Genomic DNA, 25,000 nt, shown 5'->3' on the forward strand with positions numbered 1-25,000 from the left:
ATGCGTGTGTGTGTCTGTGTATGTTTCTGTGTGTGTGTGTGTGTGTGTGCGTGTTTGAGTGTGTTTTGTAAAATACAATATGAGGTTGTCCATGTGTGTGCGTGTGTATGTGTGTGTGTGTGTGTGTGTGTGTGTGTGTGTCTGTGTGTGGGTGGGTGTCTGCCCAATTGTGCGCCTACAGTCTTGTTCTTCAATCTTATTGAGGACACACAATTGGCATAATGCATTCCCCTGCCTGTACCCGGTCAAAATGTCCTCTCACACACACACTCACACACACACACACACACACAAACACAATGACTGAAACCTGGCAGTCCAATCAGGAGAGACAAGTGAATCAGAAAAGATATGTATTACAGATTTAACAGAATGATATGTGATGACAAAGTATTGATAAGAGTCTTTGGCGCTGAGACTCCATGGGGAGATATTGTAGCAGAGGGCATCGGTCCTCAGCAGCGGCATAGTAAATCCCCCCCATGAAGTCCAGACACTGGTGGCGATGGTGGTGGATGACTTGCTGAGTTGATGGAGAGAAGAATCCAATGAGTCTGTGCAGACTGGGTGGTGACGGGGAACAGCCGCATGAGAGGACTGTGGCAGGGAGAGAAATCTTATTTAAACAGACAGCAGCAAGATGATAGGCTAACAAGGCAGGTGTGCTGCAATGCTATTGGATAGGTGAGACCAGCTGATAAGCAGCTGATCACTGAAATGACAGCAAGAAACTGAGAGTGCGCATGCGTGATTGGACGAAATGCAGAGTGAATGAGAATTAGACAACAACCGAAGCAGGCATGAGAGTAGTCTTCCCGACTTACACTAGAGCTACATTTAGAGGATGGTACCAAGAAAATTCCAGCTCAGTAGAAATTCAGTACCATGCAGACTTCCTTAAATTACTTAAAGTCAAGTTGGCAGATGTGACTAATTTAGTTTACAGAGCACCTCAAATATGAGGAACAAAACCAGGTTAGATGGCAGGTGTGAGTGAAAATGCACTTGGCTACACGTTATTTCAAGGCTATCTCTGTCTTTTTCCTCTGCCTCATACATCTTTCTGCAGTCCATACTCCTTATTTTGGTCACTTCGTCTCTCCCACACTTCCCGCTCTCCACAGGCACCACTCATTCTTTCCTTCATTCACTCCATTCCATTCTCCCCTGCCCGTGCCATCAGTCCCCCTTCTCGTCCTCCATCGCCACTTCTCTCTGACTGAATGTCCTCTACTTTCTTGTCCTTGTTTTATGCAGGATTTTCTATAAATAGACATATATATTTTAATCCATGTTCATCATGTATCCACCTTCTCTCTAAATGAAATGCACCAGAAACTAGATATAAAAACAATTTGGCTTTTCCCAGGCTTTTCAGATTTTGTACCCTCAAGTCACACTGTCCATATTGTGTGTGTGTGTGTGTGTGTGTGTGTGCACTTCCTGCCCCCTATTGAGGTTGAGGCCAGTGACACCCTCAGGGCTGTGCTGTCCAATCCCCTCCATGCTGCGTTTCTATAGGATTGAATTAACCTCCTGCATCTCTTGACAATGCACATACACATAATCATCCACTCCCTCACTCACACACACTTTGTCTCTGCCAATCACCTTTCCCCTGTCAAGGCTGAATTATTAGCTTGGGGCACTTTGGGAACTATCATCGCTTACATTTACACATGGGAATCAACCTACTAAATGGACTGAATATATATATATATATATATATATATATATATATATATATATATATATATATATATATATATATATATATATATATATATATATATATATATATATATATATATATATATATATATATATATATATATATATATATATATATATTTACACTTTTCTAAAGAGTAATATAATATGGTGCACATCATTGGCTGACACAACTGTAGGTGTGGCATGGAATTACATTTTAAAAGTTTTGCTGGGCAAAAATGTATTGGTGCTTTGTTTCATTTCTGACCGTGAGAGGGCAGAATGCAGACAGAGCACAGCCTAGACGTCTACATCACTCCAGCATTAACAAATTGCCATCAATAATTTGTCAACCCCCCTACATGGTACCAAGACTCATTTTTGCTTCTCTTATGCTTTTTTTTCTTCTTCTTCTATGGTTTAATGGTGTCTCAACTTACTGCAATTGGTCCAACAGTCCAAACTATTCCGTTGAAATCTTTTCACACTGCAACCAAATGGTCTATATTTTGTTCCGTTGATCGGGACACAGTTCAAGGCTCGTTTCAGACCTGTTAATTTGGTTCGGACTTAACTGAAAAGGCCGAAGGGCTGTGACCAACAAGGTAGGTGTGAAAGTGCCCTGAGACTAAATCAATTCTCTATAGTTTGAATTGAAAATGTAAAATGTAAATGTAACGAGAGATGACAGGGCTGTTTGTGCTTTTAATACTGACACGTTATGAAGGTACACATCAGCCCTAATTGGCTTTTGGAGGAAGAGTGGCCGCTGCATATCAAACCTTCAGGCTGTCTATTGGTCACGCGTGGGGATTTAAAGTGCCACTAATTCACTAGCCAGTGACACATCAGACTATTTATTAAAGTACACTAACTTAATGAATGGCCCATAGAATGGAGAGTTAAAACATTTACTGTCCTAAGAGAGAGATAGAGAGCAATAGAAACAGAAAGAGGATGGGAAGGGTGGAGAGGGAGGGGGAGAGAGAGGAGAGAGTGAGAATAAATGGCCCATCGTATAGAGTTAAGACGCTAAAAGTGCAAATAGACAGCTGACCCTCTTATAGCCTCCACATGCAGCTCAGATGCACACAGTCACCTATGCCACTTTACACCCCGCGAGATAGAGGGATGTGGGAGAGAATGGGAAAAGAGAGAGGGAAGGGTGGAGAAAAGGATGACAAAAGAGGATGGGATGTTGGCAAAATGGAAGGAGGCATGAGATAGAAGTGAGGCAAGTGAACAAAGGTGATTTACAGTCCCATAGTGAATATGATAAAAAGCTGAGCGATAAAAATAAAATAAAGGAAGGATCAAGACTGACTGAGAAAAAGATGATGTATGAAAAGAAAAAGACAAAGCATGACAGAGGGACATAGGACAAGTAAATCACAGATTTACTTTAAGTCTGAACCAATTAGGGTCCATAAACTCCAAGCACAGTGGTCTGCTAGTTTGCATGTAAGCTCAGCGGGCCATAAGTGATTTGGTAAATGTTGGTGAAAATAAGAAACAAAGAAAAATAAGGAGAGTGATGTAGGAGAAAGAAGAGTGAACCAAAAGGATGTCTTGCCAATGATCTCATGTAACTGTCCTCAGTTCTCAATTTTACTTTTGGAGATATTACTGTTGACTTTTTGTGCACTAGTTGGTTTGTCACTATGTGCTGTGTTACACTCCTTATCTGTGGCATGTGTGTGCACGTGTGTGTGTGTGTGTGTGTGTGTCAGGGGATCTAGATGCTGTGAAAGGCCATTACCACCGTGAGTCCATGTCAGTAGTCCTGTGAAACCCAAGGGAACCCTACCACTGATACAAGGGGAGACGAGGATAAGACACACACACACACACACACACACACACACACACACATGGAGGCAAAGGCACATCGAGATTTTGACATATACAAATAATGCTTACTTATGACCACAAAATTGTAAAATTGCAAATCACACATGCCAAAAGAACACAGAGCCATCTACCCATATTAACACAGACACACATTTATATAAATATGTGTACAGAAAAACACACACACAAGGGGGTTAAATAGCCTCAAAACTGGCCTCTGAAACACCATCAGTGTGAAGCTGCCACACATTAGCACTTTACAGGTCACAGCACATAAAACAGATATGGTCATCCTTTGAGACTGACACTGTATTGGGGGCGAGATATCACATCCAGACCTTCTCTCAAACCCAATAAGAAGCCCTCTGAAATGAGATCAGACTCCTGAATGAGGTCTCAATGTGGAAAATGGCTTAGTTGACTGTGTTATTTTCACTTTATTTTAATGTTACAAATTCCTGCTGATCTTGCACCAGCACCAGAAAATGAACTGCATTGCGTTTTTTTCTAGTTTGACAGTTTTAACCTACATTCTGTGGTTTGAACCTAAATGCTACAAGTATGTTTGAATTGTAAAACCTGCTGATAGCATAGTATAATAGACTATAGAAGTCTACGAGAAAATGACTCAGTTCACAAACCAGCGGGTGACGCCACGGTGGGTTGCCACTTGATTTGTAAAGCACACAAAACAACATGGAAGACAAGACCTAAATAAAACAAAGTGTAACATCAAAGCATTTATCTACTTATTTATGAATAAATAAATAAGTAGATAAATAAATACATTTAAAAAAAGATAAACACCAAAGTCGCTATATAAAAGCCTTACTGTAAAAGTAGGTTTTGAGGAGTGATTTAGAAGATGACACTGACTTTTTCTGACAGAAAACCCCCGGTTACCTTTTGTAACATGGCGGGCTGTGGGAACAGTTAGGAGGGTCCCGTCTGAGGAGCGAAGACAGTGGCTAGGCTCATAAGGTGCGAGTAAATCTATGATGTACAGAGGAGCAAGGCCATGCATAGCTTTAAAGGTAATTAGTAAAAGCTTAAAATCAATTCTTGACTTAACAGGTAGCCAGTGCCCGTGTGGCGAGGATGGGAGTTGTATGGTCTTGTCTCTTGTGACCTGTTACAAGTCTGTCAGTTTTGCACAAGCTGGAGACGAGAGATGGCCTTTAGTATTTGAGATAGCAGACTTCCTCTTGTATAGGCTGTGACAGAACAGAGGTCTCTTTTCCTCTTATCACAGCTTCTGTCCATGTTCTTCAATTCATTCTTGTTAAAATTTCTGTTTAGTCTTTTGCTTATGACAACAACTAATGTTCAACATAACTGTGACAGTGAACATTTGAACACTGAACACTAAGATATTATGACCGGAAATTAACTACAACAAATACTTAACAGACGCAAATGGTAAAACGACTACATACAAGCAATGACATTCAAATGAACACATAAAGAGATTAAAGAATAATATATCCAACCCCCATCTTTCTATTTAAATCTGATTCCAGTTTTAATCTACTTTTGAGAAAATGTAATGTAGAATAAAGAAAAAGTGCATTTCAGTTGGAGTTGGGTGCATCAAGCTTTCTCGCTGGTGGTATGAATTTTGAAGTCGATGCCATTGAATTAATGCAGAAGTATTAGAGAGCACAAAAAGAGGATGGAAACTAAAAGACCTTTAATAAAACCTCAAACAGTAGAAAAGGCTTTCGGACATTTTTCATAAAATTTTGTCATCTCTTGTATTTTTTTGATATGCCAACTTTTCTGCCTCTGCAAACCATAAAAGTCTTTAAGCAATATTTTGAAAAAACAGGTGAATGGGAAGACATAATAGACATCTGTGGCTACTGCAAAACTCGCTCTGCTTCTTTCTGCTCAGCAGGTTCTGTGCATGTATGGTCCCTGCTTTACTAAACTTTGTCAAATTTAGTAAAATGTACAGAACCATCTATTTTAATGGTAAACTTCCCTATTTTTGTGCGTACCTTTGCAACCCATTCAATTTGCTAATACATAAAGGTGCTTGTGTGTAAAGGTTGATGTCTTTATACCTTGATCTATTGAACGCTACCTCATCTGCATCAAAGCTCAAATGTCCATCATATTGGTTGCCTTTCATTCTGATGAATTTTCTTTGAAAGTATACCTCATTCACAGTAAATTAATGTAATGGGCTATTTCAACAAGGATTTTTATCCGTTGGATTCAGTTTCATTTAAGATGTTGAAATATCGTAACATTCAACACTTTCACATCTGCGAGGCAGCTTCTATGACTGTCTAGACTAATGGTGTCATTAGGTGTTATGGGCAGCTATAATTGTGTGGCACTGGTACAACGGTGAAACTTTATGCATGTAAATGGAGAATGAAATGGGGCCGAAAAATTAACCCTGTGGGACCTCAAAAATAACGTCTGCTACGGAAGAATTGCCGGTGGTGGCTTATCAGACGACTGAGTTTTAAACCACCCAGTTCATCAACGTAACCAACAGTGACATATCGGGGTTATATCCCCTTTTTAGTGCTTAACTTAAACTGCCACAATAAGCTGTGTCATTCATTAGTCTGTAACGCTGAGTTGAGTAGAATGGAGATGTGCTGAGTTTTATTTTATGAGAAAAAAAAAAGCTATATGAATGCTGAATTGAGAACTTGAAATATGAATAAAAACAGAGGAATACAGTAAGAGGAGATAATGAGAGAAAAGAAACGAGAGCGCAGGAACAGGATAAATGGATGAAAGATATTCAGAGAGAGGGAGAGACGGAGATGGAAGGAGAGATGTAGATTAAGCCAGAAGGTGGAGGAGGAGAAGAGAGGAGTTAAGTTGGCCATTAGCGATGCGGCATGTGGAGCCCACTCTTACATGCGTTCCACAAGGTTAACGATAAGAGCCCCTCAGCAGCTGAAATGCTCAAGTAGCTTTTATCGTATCATAATAATGAATCAAAGATAAAATAAAATAAATGATCTCCAAAAGGCAAGCAAGTAAAATAAAACGTATGTGCAGGGGGCCGGGTGACCAGGCAACAACCCAAACAGAAAAGAGAGATTGTAGAAATAGGGGAGAAATGGAATAAAAATCCCACTCTCTTTCTGCTAATATCTTTTTATGTCATCTGGTTGAAAAATATTTGCCTGTGGGTCAGGGCTCCCCCTGTTAGAAAAAAAAAGGCTTCTTAAAACGCTTCACAGCTCTCTGCTACATTAAATGTCTGGCCTCAGCGTTCCATTTACTGCTGCTGGCTATTGGGAATGACAGAAAGACAGAGAAAGAGACAGAAAGAGATGTAAGGGTGACGGAGAGAGGGAATACGAGTAAATGAAAAGAGGGGGATGTAAAGGGCTGGCAGAAAATACAGAAGACAATTAGAAGACAAACAAACAATAACAAAGAAAATGGTCAAAGAATCGACGGGAGAACTATGTGAGGACAGAGAAGGATGTCGGAAAAGACTTGATTTATTTCTTCCCATGTGTGGTTATACTGTCTTTTCTTTTTAATGTTGTACAGTGTGTCTTATCACTGTGTGTGTGTGTGTGTGTGTGTGTGTCTGTGTGTGTTAACTGCCCTTGGCAAGAGCAGGGGATCTGGCCATTCAGAATGGACAGTAGTTAGCCACCCACCGGAGCAAGCTGTTACCACTTCCTCCTCCCATCCTCCCATCCTCCCATCCTCCCCCCTTCTTTCTGTTCCCCCTCACTCTTTCCGTTCAACCTTCATCGCCGTCTTCTTCTCTACATATTATAAGGTGAAGGTAGCTAACACATCTACATAGGTGACAGGGTCTGTGATTCAGGAAAAAAAGAGGGGGTGGGCTGGTGTGTCTGGCTGTTTGTATGCACTACTGGATCATGGATTGATTTGAGTTTGGCAAAATTTAGACTTATGTGATCGCTGCCATTAGCGGAACACTAAGATGCATTCTTAACGCAGCAATGCCATCACAACAGGCCCGGAAGTCTCCAGCTATGCTCGCTGCAAGGCCGCACTTAGGCTTGGTTTGGCTGACTGCTAATGGCAGCCTGCTAACATGCTGAAAATGACAATGCTAGCTAATGCTAAAATGCTATCTTACCAAGTTCACATTTAGAATGTTAGCGTGCTAACGTTGGCTGATTAGCACAAACAGGAACAACTGAGGCTGATGGTGATGTCATTAGCTTAGCAGGTTTTTGGTCATGAACCAAAATAATCAGTCAAGTGCAATTGTTTGTTTTTTTATCAATGCTACTAGATGAAAAGTGAAGCAATCACCATACTTGTTATAATTCATTCATACAACTTTAATTCTAAACTAGGCTATGCATATTATTACTAGATTTTCATTCGTGTTTAATCACGTGAAACTAAGAATTGTTGTGTTTTTCTTACCTTAGAATGAGCCTTTTATTTCTACATCAGGAGCAGGTCCTCCATATTGGTCCACCATGTTTCTATGGTGGCCCAGAATGGACAAACCAAACACTGGCTCAACAGAGGCCTTCCGTGTTGTTATGTTACCTGAAGGCCACCATTGACTCTCTTGAACACTTGGAAGGGGAGGGAGAGGCGAGGGCTATTCAGTTGCCTGCAATCTGTAACCTCACCACTAGATGCCACTAAGTCCCAAACACAAAACCTCAAACAATCTGGGGGTCGATTATATGTTGATGCCACTCTAATGGAAATGCACCTATATTGGAAACAACAAAAAAGTGTGAAGAATTAGAGACACAAGACAGATTTCAAAACTGGAAGCCTGGTTTTAATTGATATTGCTCTACTGTAATAATCCTGAAAGGCATAGTCTGGAGTAACACGTAATGTTTTAACTCATAGTAGTTTAAGTTACAGAATCATAGGTCTCTCTTTTTGCATTGAACAATATATACAATGTGAAATAAATACATTTACACAAATGGACATTATTGTTGGAGCACACTTGTATGATACACGTCACAAAAATATACAGGTAATTGTTTTTTTTTGTCTTTTCTTTAATGTACTGATGTGAAGCACATCTAAAATCTACGGACATGTTTTAAATAACACTACAGGGTCTTCTTACATCCACGACTCTTTTCCACTATGCAAGGGTCATTTTTTAAAATCTCAAAATATCCCTTTTATTCAATTGTGTCAACTATCTCTCTCCCTTGAATAGTTTCTCTGTATTTGCAAATTCAGACTGCAGCGTCAGCTGCAGGACAAGTGGCAGTTACATGTGGGGATAAATATAACTTAATGACTTAACACTGTAGAGCTGTAGATAGACACAGTTTGGCCTAAGCAGATTTCAGGGGCAGCCATGGAAGATGGACAATCCTGCTTTGTCGCTATGGCTAAATAACTCCTCCTGTTCCAGCTAAACTATTGTTACATAGAGCATTTGCGGCGAATCTAAATTCAGGTGAGAGCAATAACGTGGTGCCCAGCGAGCAACCAGGTCAAACTCCATCTATCAGTAGCTCTGCAAAAACCTGGACAGTCCTTCTTCCACTGCTCCACGTAGACAATACCAGTTTGGTTGGTTGTTATTTATATGGTTTTAACGCTAACAGCAGTATAATTCCTATAGATACAAAAGCATTTGGATCTATAACCCAACACAAATAAGTGCAACTCTTGCCTCAAAATTGTACAGTCATCAAAATATTGCTTTTAACATGAAAAAAATGAAAGAAAAAGAATCTCCGTTCTTTACGTCTAAATAATATCTTGGCTATGAGCAGCAAGTTATATCAACACTTTTGAAAGGAACACACAATCTCCCTCCTGATTCTAGCTGGTAGGTTTTGTTTTTTTGATCTAAAGTTAGTGCATTCCTGCCAATATTCAGCGTTCAAACATGGCGGCATCATTGCAAAACTTTGCTTGATTGACATTGATGAATATTTGATAGAAAGTGAATTCTATGAGCATTTTCCCCTTATATCAGAAATTCTGCTTGTTTTTCACATCTTAAAGCCAAATACAGCCTCAACCACCTCAGGGAGACGTGTAACATCTGTCATTGTTTTGAGCTGTTCAGGAGTGCACAGGATTGGTTTGACAACTGACAAATAAATAACAGAAGGAAACACTAGAAAAGAAAAAAGCACATATTTTGCATAAATTGTATGCAGATTCATGTACAGTTGACAAGTTAGGAATCAAATCTAACAATCAGAATAGGAAATGAAATTCTGTTGTCTACAAATGCAGATGTGAATTATACTCTGCATATTTCCTCTCTAAAACATGTTCATGTTCAAGACCTTTGATTAACCTTAACATCTTTGAATGTATGTTATCTGTAGTGCATAATAAGAATCTAAACATCTGTATGGATTCATATCCATTTGAGATTCATAATGAGTATAATAACATTAACGGTTATAGAAAATTTGAATTTGAATCTGGAATATTTTGGATTCATTCTGGAAGAGTGCAGAACCGTGTCCCCACTGGACCAAATCTGTGGCGAAGAGAAACAGCGAGTGCAAATCAAACATGTTGACCTTTTCCTTTAACAATCCAACCCACACACCAAAGCAAATTCTATACTTCATCTGTCATTTGTGAAGCAAAATAGGTTCCCAGAAATAGGTTGGAAAATAAGAAATAATTAAAATAATTTAAGGAGGGGGGAAAAAAAAAAGAGCAACTTTTCATTATTTTCCCCTTTTGCCCGTTGAAACAGGGAAGATAAGGATTGAGCCGAGCTGTATGGAAGGCAGTTATGTACAGCGAGTTTATCAAAAAAGAGTCACCTACAGTTCTGTATTACTCAAATGTCCTTCTCACTTCATCTTTATTTAAACCTAAAGATATACAGTATATTGTTTACTCTACAGGAAAGTTACACAAATGATCCCTTTTTAAATACTTGTAAGCTGTTTCTTCATTTAGATACTAAATATTTAATTATCCATGTATAGTTTGGTGGAGATGAATACTGTAATTTGTTTCTGGTGGTCTAGTTAAGTTTCTAGAAGAAGAGCCTTTTATTGGGTCCGGTTCATTGTGAGAGAATCCGGGACCCAGACCCCCAGTGGACTGATCCGACTGACAGACAACATTGCCTCTAGTTTACTCGGTGTTGTCTAAAGAAGAAGCACACGGCACAAGAACGGGAATTACCACAAGAAAAAGCACACAGCATCGCCTCAGAGGACTCAACAGAGGAGGAAGGGGCCGAACAGAAAGAGGGCCTTAAAACAAAGAAAAAAACAATAAAACTTAAAGAAATAAAGAAACAAACAAATAGGTTTTTTTTCCTTGATAGAAAAAACAGCAAACATGAAACACACATCAAGGCTGAACTACATTTTTTTTCTCTTTTTTTCTTGATTTTGTTTCCAATAAAATGTCTTATGTTAGAATTATATTCTGTATAATTTACAATATACAATGTTTAAGAAGGCTGAGAAAATACCCCTTACTAATAATACTGATGTTTGATACAGAGCGTGTGATGTTAGAGATCAACTACACTTAAACTGCAGCACTCCTCAGCTGTGACAAGTTGCCATTTTATATTGGATTACACCCTCATCTAGATTACACATTTTGGCATTCTTATTCGGCTTTAGAAATAATGATATGAAAAAAAAACTTTACTTATTGTAATATGTAGGACAGTTCCCTGTTAGCTGTTGTTTTTTCATTTCCTGTTTGTAGACATTTGAAATGGAACATTTTAACATTTTAGTTGTAATTGGTTACTTATGAGTTTAGCTGAAATAATTATAGTCATGTTTTAAAAAAAAAGAAGATATTCTGCAAGATCCCACTTATTCAATTTAACCAGAGGAAAATAAAGCTAATTCAAATTGAAATGAATTTTCCTATGCAATTTAGTCTCTAGTCCTCATGATTATTTTTTGGAACTTATTTTCTTAGTGATTTTAAAATTATAAGTTAAAACAACAGAACGTGGAATATCATGAAAGCTATCATGAAAGTGTCAGTTCCAGGTGTTTTTCCTGTAAATTGAGATCATGTTTTTTTTCTTTTCTAGCACCATTTCCCTCAGTTCAAGTCTTGATTTAATCTGGTATTTCTGATGGTCCCCCACACTCGGTCAAATGGCTAAAGAAACTTTCACCCTGGACGGAAAACGGTAAAAAAAGAAAAAAATCCATATTACTGAATTATTGATTTTAAATTGCTGTCTCTTTCTGATCAGATTAAATGTGACGTCACAAAGAAAGGTGCAAACATTAGAACCATGTCATAATTGCAAACGGAGTGTTGTATGTTTAGGTCTCTTACTGCTTATATTAACTCCTTAACCCTCGTACTGACCATTATACGCGCAGCGCGACAGCTGCATTAAAATCTCATCATGACATTCCTGGTCCGTATTTGTTCCTGCCTAACTGTTACTAACAAAAGTAACATTGACTGTTCTCTAATAGCTTATGGCAAGTTACACAGAGGGGAAGAGAAGCTACCAACTCTCCCCAAATCCTCATCCTCTCTTCCGAATTTAAGACTGGCACGTTATGTTAATATTGCAGACTTAGTCCATATGCACAAACCCCTCTTTTAAAACCCACTATTGCTCAGAGTCTCTAAGATAAACGCTGATTTGTTAATACATTACTTGTTATATTTATATATATATATATATATATATATATATATATATATATATATATATAATTGCTGAAAGTGGTCAAGCTGAAATAAAGGAAAGACTTATTGATTGATTCAGTTTTAAGAAGACGATATCGATAACAAAAACAAAGCCGTGGTATATGTCATATACAGGATGACAATTATTTACAACCCTAGCATTGGTATCATTATTTTCAAAATATAAATTAAGGAAAAAAATAAGGAGTTAGAAAGCAACAATAGTTGTTTTTCAGTCAGTTTTGTCAGCACACCGTTCCTTCTGGTTTCTATTGCATTGAGTGACTGAAACTCACTCATCACTCGCTGAATGCATCACAGAAATATCTCTCTACTGACGCCAGAGATGAGTGGAAGTAGTGAATGCAAAGGAGCAAGGAGAGAAAGTACCGCATTGACATTTGAAGGTTTTGGCGTTTGGGTAATGAGCAAGCTCTGGACTATTCTCAATGGCACAATTCTTAGTGACGGACTTAAATCTCTACTCACTGGTAAATGGAGAGCCGCAATCTTGGGCCACTGAGCAGCTGAATTAGTTCCAAACAGCTGTCCAAACAAGAGGAGTGTGTGACAGAATATATGTAGCAACATAGAGAATGGGAACTGAGCCTATATCTACCGGTTAGCAGAGCAGGGATCCAAATTTTGACAGTATAGATCAAGTCTTGTTTGGTTATTCGTAAGTAATAAACTCAATTAATCATTCAGTGGTTATAATATTTGAAACCATTTTCAGCCACGTCAGGTGTACAAACACTGACACTGTGGTAATACTGAGGGGTTTGGGAGGCCAGGGTCACTGGTCTTCAACAAATAAAACAAATAGCAAAGTTGTAGTTGAAGTAGGGGAGTCATGGGCAACCAGAAGCTGAATTTAGGGAGACGCAAAAAGTGTTTACAGCCGTGGTTTACAATCCTGGTCCTTGAAAGTCTGAGCCCTGCTGGTTTTTATTTCGACCACAACAATTTTAAAACAACTTGTGGAACAGAAAACCAGCAGTGCTCTTGAAGCCCAGGACTGAAAGCCACTGGCGGATCAAACCAGAAGCAGCTGTATCAGGGGGGTGGTGACAGTACAGTTTGCTGGCATCCTCTGAATGGATGAGCTCCATTCTTTGGCAGGGCAAATCTCCTCTTCTTTCTGTCCATCCGTCAAAATGTCATTGTACAAGTAATGTGACAACAAACATCGTTAATATTTCTTTAGTGTTCACTTTTCCCCACTTGTTTTCTTCTTGAACACTTAAAAAAACGTTGGGGAGAAATAGGGAGGGGAAAGGAGACACAAGCGCAGTCTTAAAGTCTCTCAGAACTAAAGTGAAGAGTTTTTAGTTTCTTTTAAACCTATTCTCCTTTTAGCTTCTGTCATCAATAAGATCTTAATCGTTATTAAATGCATAAGTGACTGTTTAGCTGTCGACAGTGTTCAGAGTCACCATGGAAACTGTTGTGATAGTTAATAATTTTTAAAGGAACCATCATCTTCCCTCCGTAATGCGGGGGGGTTGGGGGGGTCATGTCAGTCTGTGAGCATCGTCCCCATACAAGAAGGTCAAGTGAGCGCCCTTTTCTCAAAGGCGGTGGAATTCTAGGAGTTCAGGTAAGAGATTTAATTTACTCGTTAATTCAGAGGGGGATGCATCAGAAGAGATACTCTAGGGACATATTTCTGTGAGGGTGTGTCTGTCTGTGTGTGTGTGTGGGTCAGAGTGTGTGTGTGTAAAAGAGAAAGAGGTCATTCAATGTTGCTGTTTGAGGTGAAGCTCGGGTGGTTCAGACTGGTGTCTGGCTGTCCTCCGTCCAGTTTCCTGTCCTCAGACCTTGGCTTCCAGCAGCTCCAAGAAGAGTTTGTGCATTGGGACTTTGCCGTCCTGCTTGATGCTGTAGAAGTGCTGCACGGCCTTGGTGGACGTCTGGCGGAGCAGGGGGAGGGTCATGAGCAGCTTGCCCGCCCGGCGGGGATCCTCCTGGTGCTGGGAAGCCTCGTAGTCCTGCAGGGCCTCGTGGAGCACATCCTGGAGCTTCTGCACTGCGTCCACATCTTCAATGTGCATGGAGTCTGGAAAAAGAGGTGAGAAACATATAAACATAAGATAGCAGAACACACATAAGAACACACCTTCATTAACCCTATTGTTGAAATTGAAAATTACGTTTCAGCTCCATGCAAGTCTATTTAAATGGCAAGTTTCTGTAAACATTAGAAATTATGTATAAAATGAAAGGAAAAGGTTTTGATTAACTTCAGCTCATAGGATAAAGTGTAAAACACGGGGGAAATGTTTGAAAACTAGATGGTTGTGCACAAAATGTTTCTTTCTTAATGTGGCAATACACTTATGTAAAAAACAAACAGACAAACAAAAAACCCCCATTGCTCTGCAAACCAGAAAGGTACAAAAGACACAATCAAAAATCCTAACATGGTGCGACAGGAAACCATAACTCGGGTGGGAAACACTATCCAACTGATTTAAGGGTTAAAAATACTGTATGGTAAAATGGAATTTACAAAATATGTAACAAAAGCACAAAAGTAATTATTGAGACTTGAATTTGAGTGTGGGACATCAATGTTTTGTTGAAAAAGGTTAATTATTTAATTTTTTTTCAAACTACATTAATGAAGGTAGAACTTTGCAGTGCACCCTTTCAAAATGCCTACATACATTTTCAAATTTGAAACCCATAATTTATAGTTGTAATTATCCAGGAATGGGCCTTTAAATTCAGGAGCAGCTCTGCTCTCCGTCTTTTAAGTGTGGATCTGTGGGTGTGATGAATGGACGGACAAAAGAGACGAGTGGGCGGAGAAAGAAGAAATACCCTTGTAGAATGATGGAGAGACCCAGGAACACCTGAGAGTCTCTCTCTCTGTGTGTGTATGCGCATGCAAGTATTTGGCTGCAAACATCTGTAATCTCTCTGAGATGGCATGTAAGGTGTGTTTCAGAATTTGAGGCTGGACAGGCTGAGAATGTCCCTCAATAATAATGCTCCATATTGGCCCTGAGGGAGGCAAAGTCTTAATGTGAGCTGGCCTTTAGCTCCCAACCTCCGATCAATGCCTCCGATCAATGACTACATGCATGTTAAATAATAATCACAAGGCAACTATTGATAGGCTTCCCCCACATCGCCACCACACCACTACATGCGTGTGAGGTGCGCACACACACACACACACACACACACACACACATACAGTGTCTACACGTTGCAAAAATGTTAACACGTTAACTTTAAATAGTTTAACGGCAAATAGTATAGTTCATTTGATAGCAACATGTCAGATGAAAGAAACATAAATAATATGTAGCATCACTTTAATTGAGCATTTGAATTTTGGAGGTTTCAGCAGGACAGTGGTTATTTGCCTCTGCTTGTGTCTGTTTCAGTAAAATGAATAAATGCATATGTGGCCCTTTATTGTTTAGCTTTGTACTTCGTCTGCTAGAGCAGCTCTGGCCTTTATCATACTATATTGACTTGAGATCCATCCAACACTTCATTCAACCCAAACATGCTCACAACATCCACATGCACGGAACAAGCATAAATGCACACTATTGTAACAAAAAAATTGTCCAAAAGGTACGGATGTACACAGACGTACATTTAATAGAAATAGCACACTGTGCAAACAAAATGAATTCCACATAACATTCTCACACACACACACACACACAGTTTTGGATCTATAGAGTGTAATGCATGTATCAGTATGCAAGGCCAGACAGTCAGTTGGATTCGATAGGGATCAATAGAAAACTCAGCTTCAATCGGTTTTCAAATTTTCTACTTTTTCCTAGTTTAAATAACAGTGGGTGTTATTATAAGAATAATTACAAATTAAAGAGCACTCATGTCAGTAACAGTGAAAAACAATCCCCTTCTCGTCTGAATTCAACTGGTCTTGTGAAGCGCAGCCTATAATTACCACGAGTTAAGTTTAATGAGTTTGAAATAGTTTGTGATTAATATTGTGTGTTTGGTATTTAAGCTGGCAAACATGGCTGCCGCCTGTGCCGTGACCTGCAGTACACTCACAAGTAAAACAGCAGGCGTTAATGAGCACAAGCACATAAGGCTGTTAAAACACACGTTAACAAAACTCACAATGTGGCACACACACACACACACACACGCACGCACGCACGCACGCACGCACACACACACACACACACACACACACACACACACGTGTGCTGCTGTTTCCCATGGCTAGTTTAGCTGTCTTTACATGTGGGGCACGTTTGCTAACATTTCTTAAGGCTTGGCTTCATTAATGCAGACGATTAGCATCCTGTGAATTAATTAGTGTCAGTGCCCTTCAAAATGCTAATGCTAGCATTGTGTTGTCTTGAAGAGCAGTGAGAGAGTCTGGCCAGTGATGCAAAGTTCCTGTTCGGGTGTCAGCTGTTTCCCCTTTTTAATCGGTTTAAGAACAACTCTTTCAAATGTGAGTTAGCACCGGGGTAAGCTGTAGTGGGGAAATCACTCTTGAGATTTATCCGGATTTTTCTTATTTTATTTACTGGATGTGATTAACTGGCAATGGGGTTTCAGCAATATATTTTCAGCAGTATAATAGATATAATATAATATATATTCCTGACATTCAGACTGCCAATTTTCCATCTGTCTTTAGCCTGACAATAGAGATATTTGGACCAAATGTTTTTGGTACATCTCTCCACCTGATATGTGGTAATGTGGGCGGACAAAGCATCACAAACGATCATCCAATTAAAACGCGGTCCAATGCAAATCTACTAACCACATCGGTTGGCAGCTGAATCTAGAGCTCAAACAATCAGTTCATTTATGATTTATTCAACCAATGGCAGAACTAATTGGATTTTCAAGCAAAAATCATCTCGGGTTCATTTCTACGTGTTCTTTAACATGATCTAATGTAATATTTTCCCCGCCAGAAAGTCAGATCTCTTTGGTTGTTACACACACACTAAATAAGCCAGAAACAGAAAAAAAATTGAACATTGCAACTTTACAGTCAGCATTTGCGGCAGGGCAGTTGTTTTGGATACCATACCTAATCAATTTGGGTACTTTACCGTCGGTTGTGTCTGTCTGTAATTTTGCAGTTCTTAATATTTCCATTAAAATGTTCAATATCATATATATTCTAATTAGTAAACATTATTTTTGTCCCTAAAAAATAAAAAGAAATGTTTCTATTAGTGAATTCTCTTTCAACATTTTACTGTACAACTATTCATTTGTATTTTGAAATCAGTTGCACCTCTGGATACCAGAGTCGGACCCAAGCTGTGCCATCAATGTGCTCGAAGGCAACCAGGTCCATGTAAGGCCAAATAATTTGTCATAATCTTCATCACGATCGTCATCGATACGATTGTTCCAGTCAGCAGCTCTAGGCAGTTTTCTTGACTGTCAGTCAGCAGCATTCATACACCAACACACACACACACACACACACACACACACACACACACACACACACACACACACACATTCGGTCAGAGCCAAGAGATTGATTGTCACACATAGCCCACAGGAAAACAATATGTCAATATTTCTGTATGTGCATGACAGTGTGTGCTGTATGTGTGTGAGCAAACATTTCACAGAGGTCCACATATAAGTCAGGTGAGTGTGTGTTTATGCATGTGTCAGAGAGATGAAACTGGCACGTTTCTGGCACGTGAAAAATTGTGTGCATGTGAGCGTGTTTGTCTCAGGGTGTCGGGATGTGTGTATGTCCGTGTGTGTCGATGGTGGCAGAATCTGAACAAAAGGCCCCTCCCTCCTTATTCAAAGCTCTCCCATTTAAACACATTGTATTGACAGCTCCCCCCTTGTAATTAAAGAGTACTGAAGTGCTGGCCGGCTTCCAAGACAAAGTTCAAAAGACGGGTCATGGGAGGAAGAAGGCGTTTGTGTGTGTGTGTGTGTGTGTGTGCGTGTGTGTCAGTCAGCTGTCGATGCAGCTGATACATCAGAGAGGGGGCTTTATTGACGGACTTTAGGTTCTAATGATTTCACCTTATTTAACAGGCATCTGAAGAGACGACTATGCTAATTGTAAAAAGGATCGTCACTTTGTTCAGGGGTGGGTGGTGTTCTGCAGCTTGGAGATGTGTGCGTGTGTGTGTGTGTGTGTGTGTGTGTGTGTGTGTGTGTTTTGTACCTGGGTGTATGTGCATGTGTGCAACAGACAAAAGCAGGAGAATTGTCAACTGCAGGTCATGTAATATAAGATTTACATCTGTGTGTTGTGTGTCACAGTTGTGTGTGTGTGTGTGTGTGTGTGTGTGTTTTCGGTGGAGTATTGAAATCAGTCCTTTAATCATTCAGTTTAAATGAGTCCCATGGGACTGGAGCTTCCTAGGATTAACAATCTCTCCACCAGCCCCAGGCATGCGCTCACAAACTCAAATGCACAGACACAGACAATAACTTCAGTAATACAAACCTGAGTTAGCCAAAGCAATGGCCTTGAGAGTGACAAATTCCTCCTTCTCCAGTTTCATAGACTTGTATTTCTTGACCAGCTGAAGGATGGCGTTGTTCAGGTCCAGGAGTCCCGCCAGCTTCGACTGGTCCTCATCCATGATGTAGTCCTCAGCATACACCAACTGAAGAAAAACAAAGAGAGGCGGAGAGGTTGAAGGGACATGTGCTGTATGTCTACGATACCTTTCATGAATGAGTGAGAGACACAAAGAAAGATGCTTACCTTGTCTTCAAAGGACAGCGAGCGGTACACGACGCGCAGGATCAAGATCTCCATCCATGCACTCTGCAGTAGACTCATCTGGTCTGCCAGAGACAGCGTGGAGAAACCTGGGCAGGATTAAAACAAAGAACAGCATAGAGCATTAATGTAAAACTATTGCCCAAAACACTACAGAGTTAAACTGTCGTTTTTTTTTCACGATAAAACACTATATAGTTTAGTAAAACACTACACCTTTTATAGTTTGCCAATGCCGACTATAATTTTAGTGATCTGTCTAATTTGAAGGTAAAGAAAATGAACCAGCCTTTAAAAGTGAATCTAACAAGAAGGCAAAGGAATGAAAGAGCCTGTACTGAAGCTAGTGAGATGGTCAAGACCACCCCCCCCAACTCCATCCGTCCATCCAGTTGACCGGAGTCCTCCTCCTCCCCCTCCTCTTCCTCTCTCCCTCGTGCCCAGGGCTGTTCTCTGGGGAAAGGCAGGCCTTATCTCCCCCTGACACAACCTCCATGGATCAATGTTAGCAATCGCTGCTACTGCGCAGTTCCCCCCCCAAACACACACACACTAATTGCTGCTATACGGCCCCGAAACTACTACTTTTCTCCAGTGTCAATCCATGTCTTTCTATTTGCCTACGTCTATATGTGTCTGTCTCTTCAATCCCGATCCATGGCTTTTTATCTGCCGTTGTTTACGACTGAACATCTGTGTGTCGGATTTCTGGCCCCCCCTGTTTTCCCCCAACCATCTTGACACATCTGTCTGTAGATCCTGCCTCAGTCTCTCAAGTCTTTCGTTCTGCCTTTTAACTTTTTGGGGGTTTCTCCTTGTACTTCCACTATTTCTACTAAATGGCTCCTTTTTTTCTACATGTATATTGTTTGTACTCTTTTCACGTTTTCACTGCATGTCATTCGATTAAGTTCTTACTTAAATGCACTGGTCTTTTGCCCTTTGTCTCTATCTCTCTGTCTCTTTAATGGAACACCTGCCCACTCACACCTTTCCTCACAGCTGTCCTCTGCTCACACACCTGTCCATTCACACCTGCCTGTCGGCTTACGTGTGTGTGCAAGCCTTCATAGGAGAGGCAAAGACAGTGGCTCGTGTGAGCACACCTGTCAGGCCTTGCTGCAGCCTTCCAATGCATGGTTGTGTGTGTGTGTGTGTGTGTGTGTGTGTGTGTTTGAGAGCAGCATCCTGCCAGGAGAAGCAGGCAGATGAGGAGGGAGATATTTCTTCAACAACATCTGCTGCGTTGTGCCTCCCTTTTGAGATGATAGGTATGCAATATTGTGTGTGTGTGTATGTGTGTGTGTTCATGTGAATTAGGGGCTCTTATCTTGCAGTGTGTTGATGGGTAATGGCAGGTGTCTCATTATGTCCAAGTTGCAGCCTATTGTTGTTCGTAATGTGCTCTCATTCATTCCAACTACAACTACACACACAGACGCATAACAATAAATGCATAAAAATACTCTGGAAACAAATGTATAAGATTGAGACACACACACACACACACACACACAGTGAAGGGAGCAGTATCATTGCCAACTGGCAGTGTCTTCTTCTACTTAATGAAATCATCAGATGGGATTAGAGGTGAATTTCTTAAGGGGGTCTTCATTCACACACATCCACACACAGGCACGCACACACAAATCTCATTCACAGAGGCAGATGTCTTTAGGGGGTCCTTAGGACTTCACCAATCATCGTGGGTAGGAAATATAAGCACTGGCATTGCTAAAATTAAACACACACACCAAACACACACACACACACACACACACACACACACACTTATTGAATCTATTCAAACCCGGGGGTCAAGTGAGTAGAAGAAGACATGGGTGAGGGGTTAATATAATTTAATTGTGTCACTGGTTGTTTGTTTTTTAATGCTTTGCGTGTGCCTGTGTGTGTGTGTTTAGTTCTCTGGCACTGGGAGCAGGGTTCAATCAATCCTCCATCATTGCTCTGATGGAATTTGATCTGGGGCCAGTGGAGGCACACATGGTAAGTTCACAAAAGTCAACACAACTTTAAAAGAAAGTGTACGTGTCATCCAAAACGTGTCCTTACGACAAGCTGTTCTTTAATAATAGGATTTGCATATATCCACTGTAAACAAACATCTTCTTCATAATTACATATAAAATGCATACACACGCAAGAACACACTCACAGGGAAACACCAATAATTAAAACCCTTGTGATTAATTTATTGAGCTGAAAGTGCACCTTTTCTTATTTAGGTACATCAATGATTTTATCAGGATGTGTATCTGTGTGTATGCGTGTGCTGCCTGGTGTGTGAAAACATTTTGAGTGCTTTTGTAATTATGTGTATGCTCATACTGTTTATTTGAACATAATAAACATAATTGCACGGTTAGTTTGCTGGCTTCTTATTTCATCAGCATGTTTATATTTCTTACATTCCCATGCATATGTTCCTGTGAGTCCATGCATGTGCATCTCTGCGTGTATTTCCATGTGTGTGTGTGTGTGTGTGTGTGCCTCTCTGACCAACCCCCCTCCCCTCCCCACCAGCCTGTCTGCGCCGTTCAGCCATCCAATGCCTCTTATCTGTCTGATTAATAGGCGGCCGGCTTCAGGACAAATTAATTAACAGATAACGCCATCTCTCCCTTCTTCCCTTCCTCCATTCCTCCCCTCCTTCTCATGGAGCGATCGATACAGCAGAAGAAAAGAAACATCAATGGGAATTTAGTGCTGATGATGGAGAGAGAGAGGTATTGATGGAGAGAGGGGGAGAGAGAGAGAGAAAGAGAGAGAGAGAGAGAGAGCACGAGTGAGAAGCAGGAGAGGAGAAAGTAAAAGGAGGAGAGTTGTCAGAAGGAGAGTTGGAGGTGTGGGTTGGTGGGAGGGGTGGAGACCTTTCTTTCAAACCTGTGATTTCACTTGACAAAAGAAGGTTCCTTATTTGGCCCTAATTACATTTCCTTTCTGCCCATTGTTGATAAGGCATCTCATGCTGTGTGTGTGGAAGTATGAGCGTGTTTGCTTGTGTGTGTGGATGTTTTGCAGCTGGTGAGCTGTTTGCTGTGGTGATGGTGGGCTGAGCTGAATGTACAGGAATACAATGAAAATTAAGTTAAACGCTTTGCTTACATGAAACATCCAAATACAGTCTCACTAAACTCAGATGTGTGCATTGTGTGAACACGGCCAATAGGGACTGAAACCAATCCAGTTTTAAATGTTTTGGACTCAAATCCTTCACCCCAACCACGTTCCCGTATTTTCTGTTCGGTACATTTCCACGACTGGATTTATTGCCAGGGAAAATAATTCCAATATTTTGAAAAACCTAATAATATAGAGATCGAAGGACAGGACAGGTCAAGTTCAGTGTCAAGTGTCTATTTGGTTACAGATGTGTTTGGTCATGTCTGCCAAAATATTAGGATTCTCTATCTATGAACATACTGTACAGATTGAGAGTGTGCGTGTAGTTGTGTGTGTGTGTGTGTATGTGTGTGTGTGTGTGTGTGTGTTTGAATGTGCCATACATCGGTCTGACAGAAAGAGGCTACAGTGCTGTCATGCAGACTTAACCTCCGCTGTTTGCACTTGCGCTCTCTTTCTTTTTCTCCCTTCCCTTTGCTCTATAAGATACACACATACTCAAACTTGCACACAAACACACGTCGATTCCCCAGCCACCCTGCGGCCTGTTTGTCTGCCAAATGAGTCCTGACTGCACGTTTACACCCGAGACCGCACAACAGTCTGGCACAGACACACGCGCACACACACACATGCATAGGATGGCCCTCCCTCACGCCCCAGTTGCTACATAAACCCACACAAACACACATGTACCGGAGGCCTATATTTATTTGCTTGTGGTTACAGGGCAAATGGGAACCAGTGAGAACTGATCGTGATGCTCATGAGTACCTGCACACTTGTGTGTGTGTGTGTGTGTGTGTGTGTGTGTGTGTGTGTGTGTGTGTGTGTGTGTGTGTGTGTGTGTGTGTGCAGTTTGTGAAGCTATTTTTATGTGCATGTTGAGTCTGTGTGTGTTTGCATCACAGTGCCTATGTTCATCTACAACCACTGATGCATTCAACAATGCTATTCTACACGTGTGTCTATGGATTGATGTGACAGGGTCAAAAACTGGTTGGAATCCTGATCTGGTTCCAGTAACTAGCACACAACTTGTCTTAACATTCTGTTGCCAAAACTTTGACATATAAGAGTTTTTTTTTAAAAAGGAGACTACTAAGTGGGGCTCCATGTAGTGGTTAACACTTTCGCCCCACAGCAAGAAGGTTCTGGGTTCGAGTCCCGGTTCAAACCAACCAGGGCCTTTCTGTGTGGAGTTTGCATGTTCTCCCCATGTATGCGTGGGTTCTCTCCCGGTTCTCCGGCTTCCTCCCACAGTCCAAAGACATGCAGAATGGGGTTAGGTTCATTGGAGACTCTAAATTGACCGTAGGTGTGAATGTGAGAGTGAATGGTTGTTTGTCTCTGTATGTGGCCCTGCGATAGGCTGGCGACCTGTCCAGGGTGAACCCCGCCTCTCGCCCAATGGTAGCTGGGATTGGCTCCACCCCCCCAACCCCCCACACCCCGCGACCCTTAAATGGATGAAGCGGTAGACGATGGATGGATGGATGGACTACTAAGTGAAACAAGGGAGGTGAAAGTAAATCATATCTGTTATGTTAATATGATTCATGTGAGCCTTACATATCATATTGTGATAGCACTCCTGTCTCCTGCTTCTTGAAATCCCAGTGTGAGAGTGTAGCTTGGACAGAACAGGCCATTGGTACTGAGGCAGTCTTTGCATCATGTCCACCGAAATTTCAAACCTGAACATAACATTCATCTGACAATGTCATCTACAGATTAGGGTTGTGGTCAAGACTGTGTTTTGCCCAACTTGACTCGGTCTTGGCCTGGGAACACATATAACGGGAAACGCCTCTGTCTGTCTCAACAATGTAACAGCATAGATTCACACACACTTATCAAGAGTCCTCAGACTTGAAGTCGTCAGAGAATGCTTCACACGTTGTCACATAAATGCAACACAATAGAGAAAAACTGAAGAGTTTAACATTCCAACAAATGAGTAAAAAGGCCATAATGTTATAATAACGTGGTGTCGATGTGTAATACATCATCTATGTGAGCACTGTGATATGGACAGCTTTGTCAGATTGTCTGGTTTCTCATAGTAGGTGAGAGGAGAAAAGTGGATTGTCTATGTGCAGCATGTACACGTATTGTGTTCTGCAGGGGACAGATTTAAGTCTGCTGCAGGCCCACTGAGATATAGATTGCATTAGAGCACGTGAAGTTTCCAACAGTCACTAGCACATCACTGCCCTGCATGTGTGTGTGTGTGCTTACACACCGCGTTGAGTGGCTCCAGTGCTCTCCTCATACCACGTGCTGTATGTGTGTTTTTGCGTTGAAATTTGCGTTGGTGTGCACATTGTTGCATGCTGTGCAAGGCAAGTGCTCCCTTGTGATGCTTTTTCGTGCGTGTTTGTGTGTCTGCGTATCTCAAACTGTTTTGTACCATACGGCCAGACGCCGGCCCAAATGAACACAGACCCCCTGTGATGGCTTTGGACTAGCTGAAATGACACACACACAAGAAATGACGCACACGGCAAGCGCATTGGCAAATTCTCTCTCTCTCTCTCACACACACACACACACACACACACACACACACACACACACACACACACACACACACACACACACACACACACACACACACACACACACACACACACACACACACACACACACACACACACACACACGTCCACCAGCTGACCCAATTACACAGAGATGCGCATCGAGATGGAAACAAATCTACCCAGAGAAACAGCTAATTTAGAAGAGCTTAAAGACACACTAACACAGGACACACATCAGATACGCAGATACAAATTATTGGTTTTATGCCTCTGCCAACCAGTCAAATCATAACACAATACATGTAGTGAAAACTATGAATGAATTTAATACAAAAAAATGAATTGTATTTTTTCTTCTTCTAATTTTTTAATTACGGCCACTCGT

At 40.8% G+C, this 25,000-nt stretch overlaps 1 protein-coding gene and 1 long non-coding RNA gene across 4 annotated transcripts in view; both read right to left on the reverse strand.

Annotated features, from left to right (window-relative positions):
- Positions 1 to 336: 336 nt before the first annotated feature.
- Positions 337 to 8,079, reverse strand: LOC118302506. Its single transcript, XR_004790572.2, has 2 exons — positions 7,957 to 8,079; positions 337 to 597 (listed from the first exon to the last, which is right to left on the reverse strand). It is a non-coding gene; the product is annotated as an uncharacterized LOC118302506 (long non-coding RNA).
- Positions 8,080 to 8,307: 228 nt separating this feature from the next.
- esrrga (estrogen-related receptor gamma a) overlaps positions 8,308 to 25,000 on the reverse strand; it is a 72,769-nt gene continuing 56,076 nt past the window's right edge. For all 3 annotated transcript variants that reach the window (XM_035629365.2, XM_035629361.2, XM_047331713.1), the window contains exons 7-9: positions 18,911 to 19,017; positions 18,647 to 18,809; positions 8,308 to 14,245 (exon numbers count right to left, since the gene is read on the reverse strand). In XM_035629365.2, coding sequence (XP_035485258.1) covers positions 14,001 to 14,245; positions 18,647 to 18,809; positions 18,911 to 19,017 — 515 coding nt within the window. In that variant the 3' untranslated portion in view covers positions 8,308 to 14,000. The remainder of the gene's footprint in view (positions 14,246 to 18,646; positions 18,810 to 18,910; positions 19,018 to 25,000) is intronic.

The sequence above is a fragment of the Scophthalmus maximus genome, chromosome 4, assembly GCF_022379125.1.
Source record: "Scophthalmus maximus strain ysfricsl-2021 chromosome 4, ASM2237912v1, whole genome shotgun sequence".
NCBI classification, from domain to species: Eukaryota; Metazoa; Chordata; class Actinopteri; order Pleuronectiformes; family Scophthalmidae; genus Scophthalmus; species Scophthalmus maximus.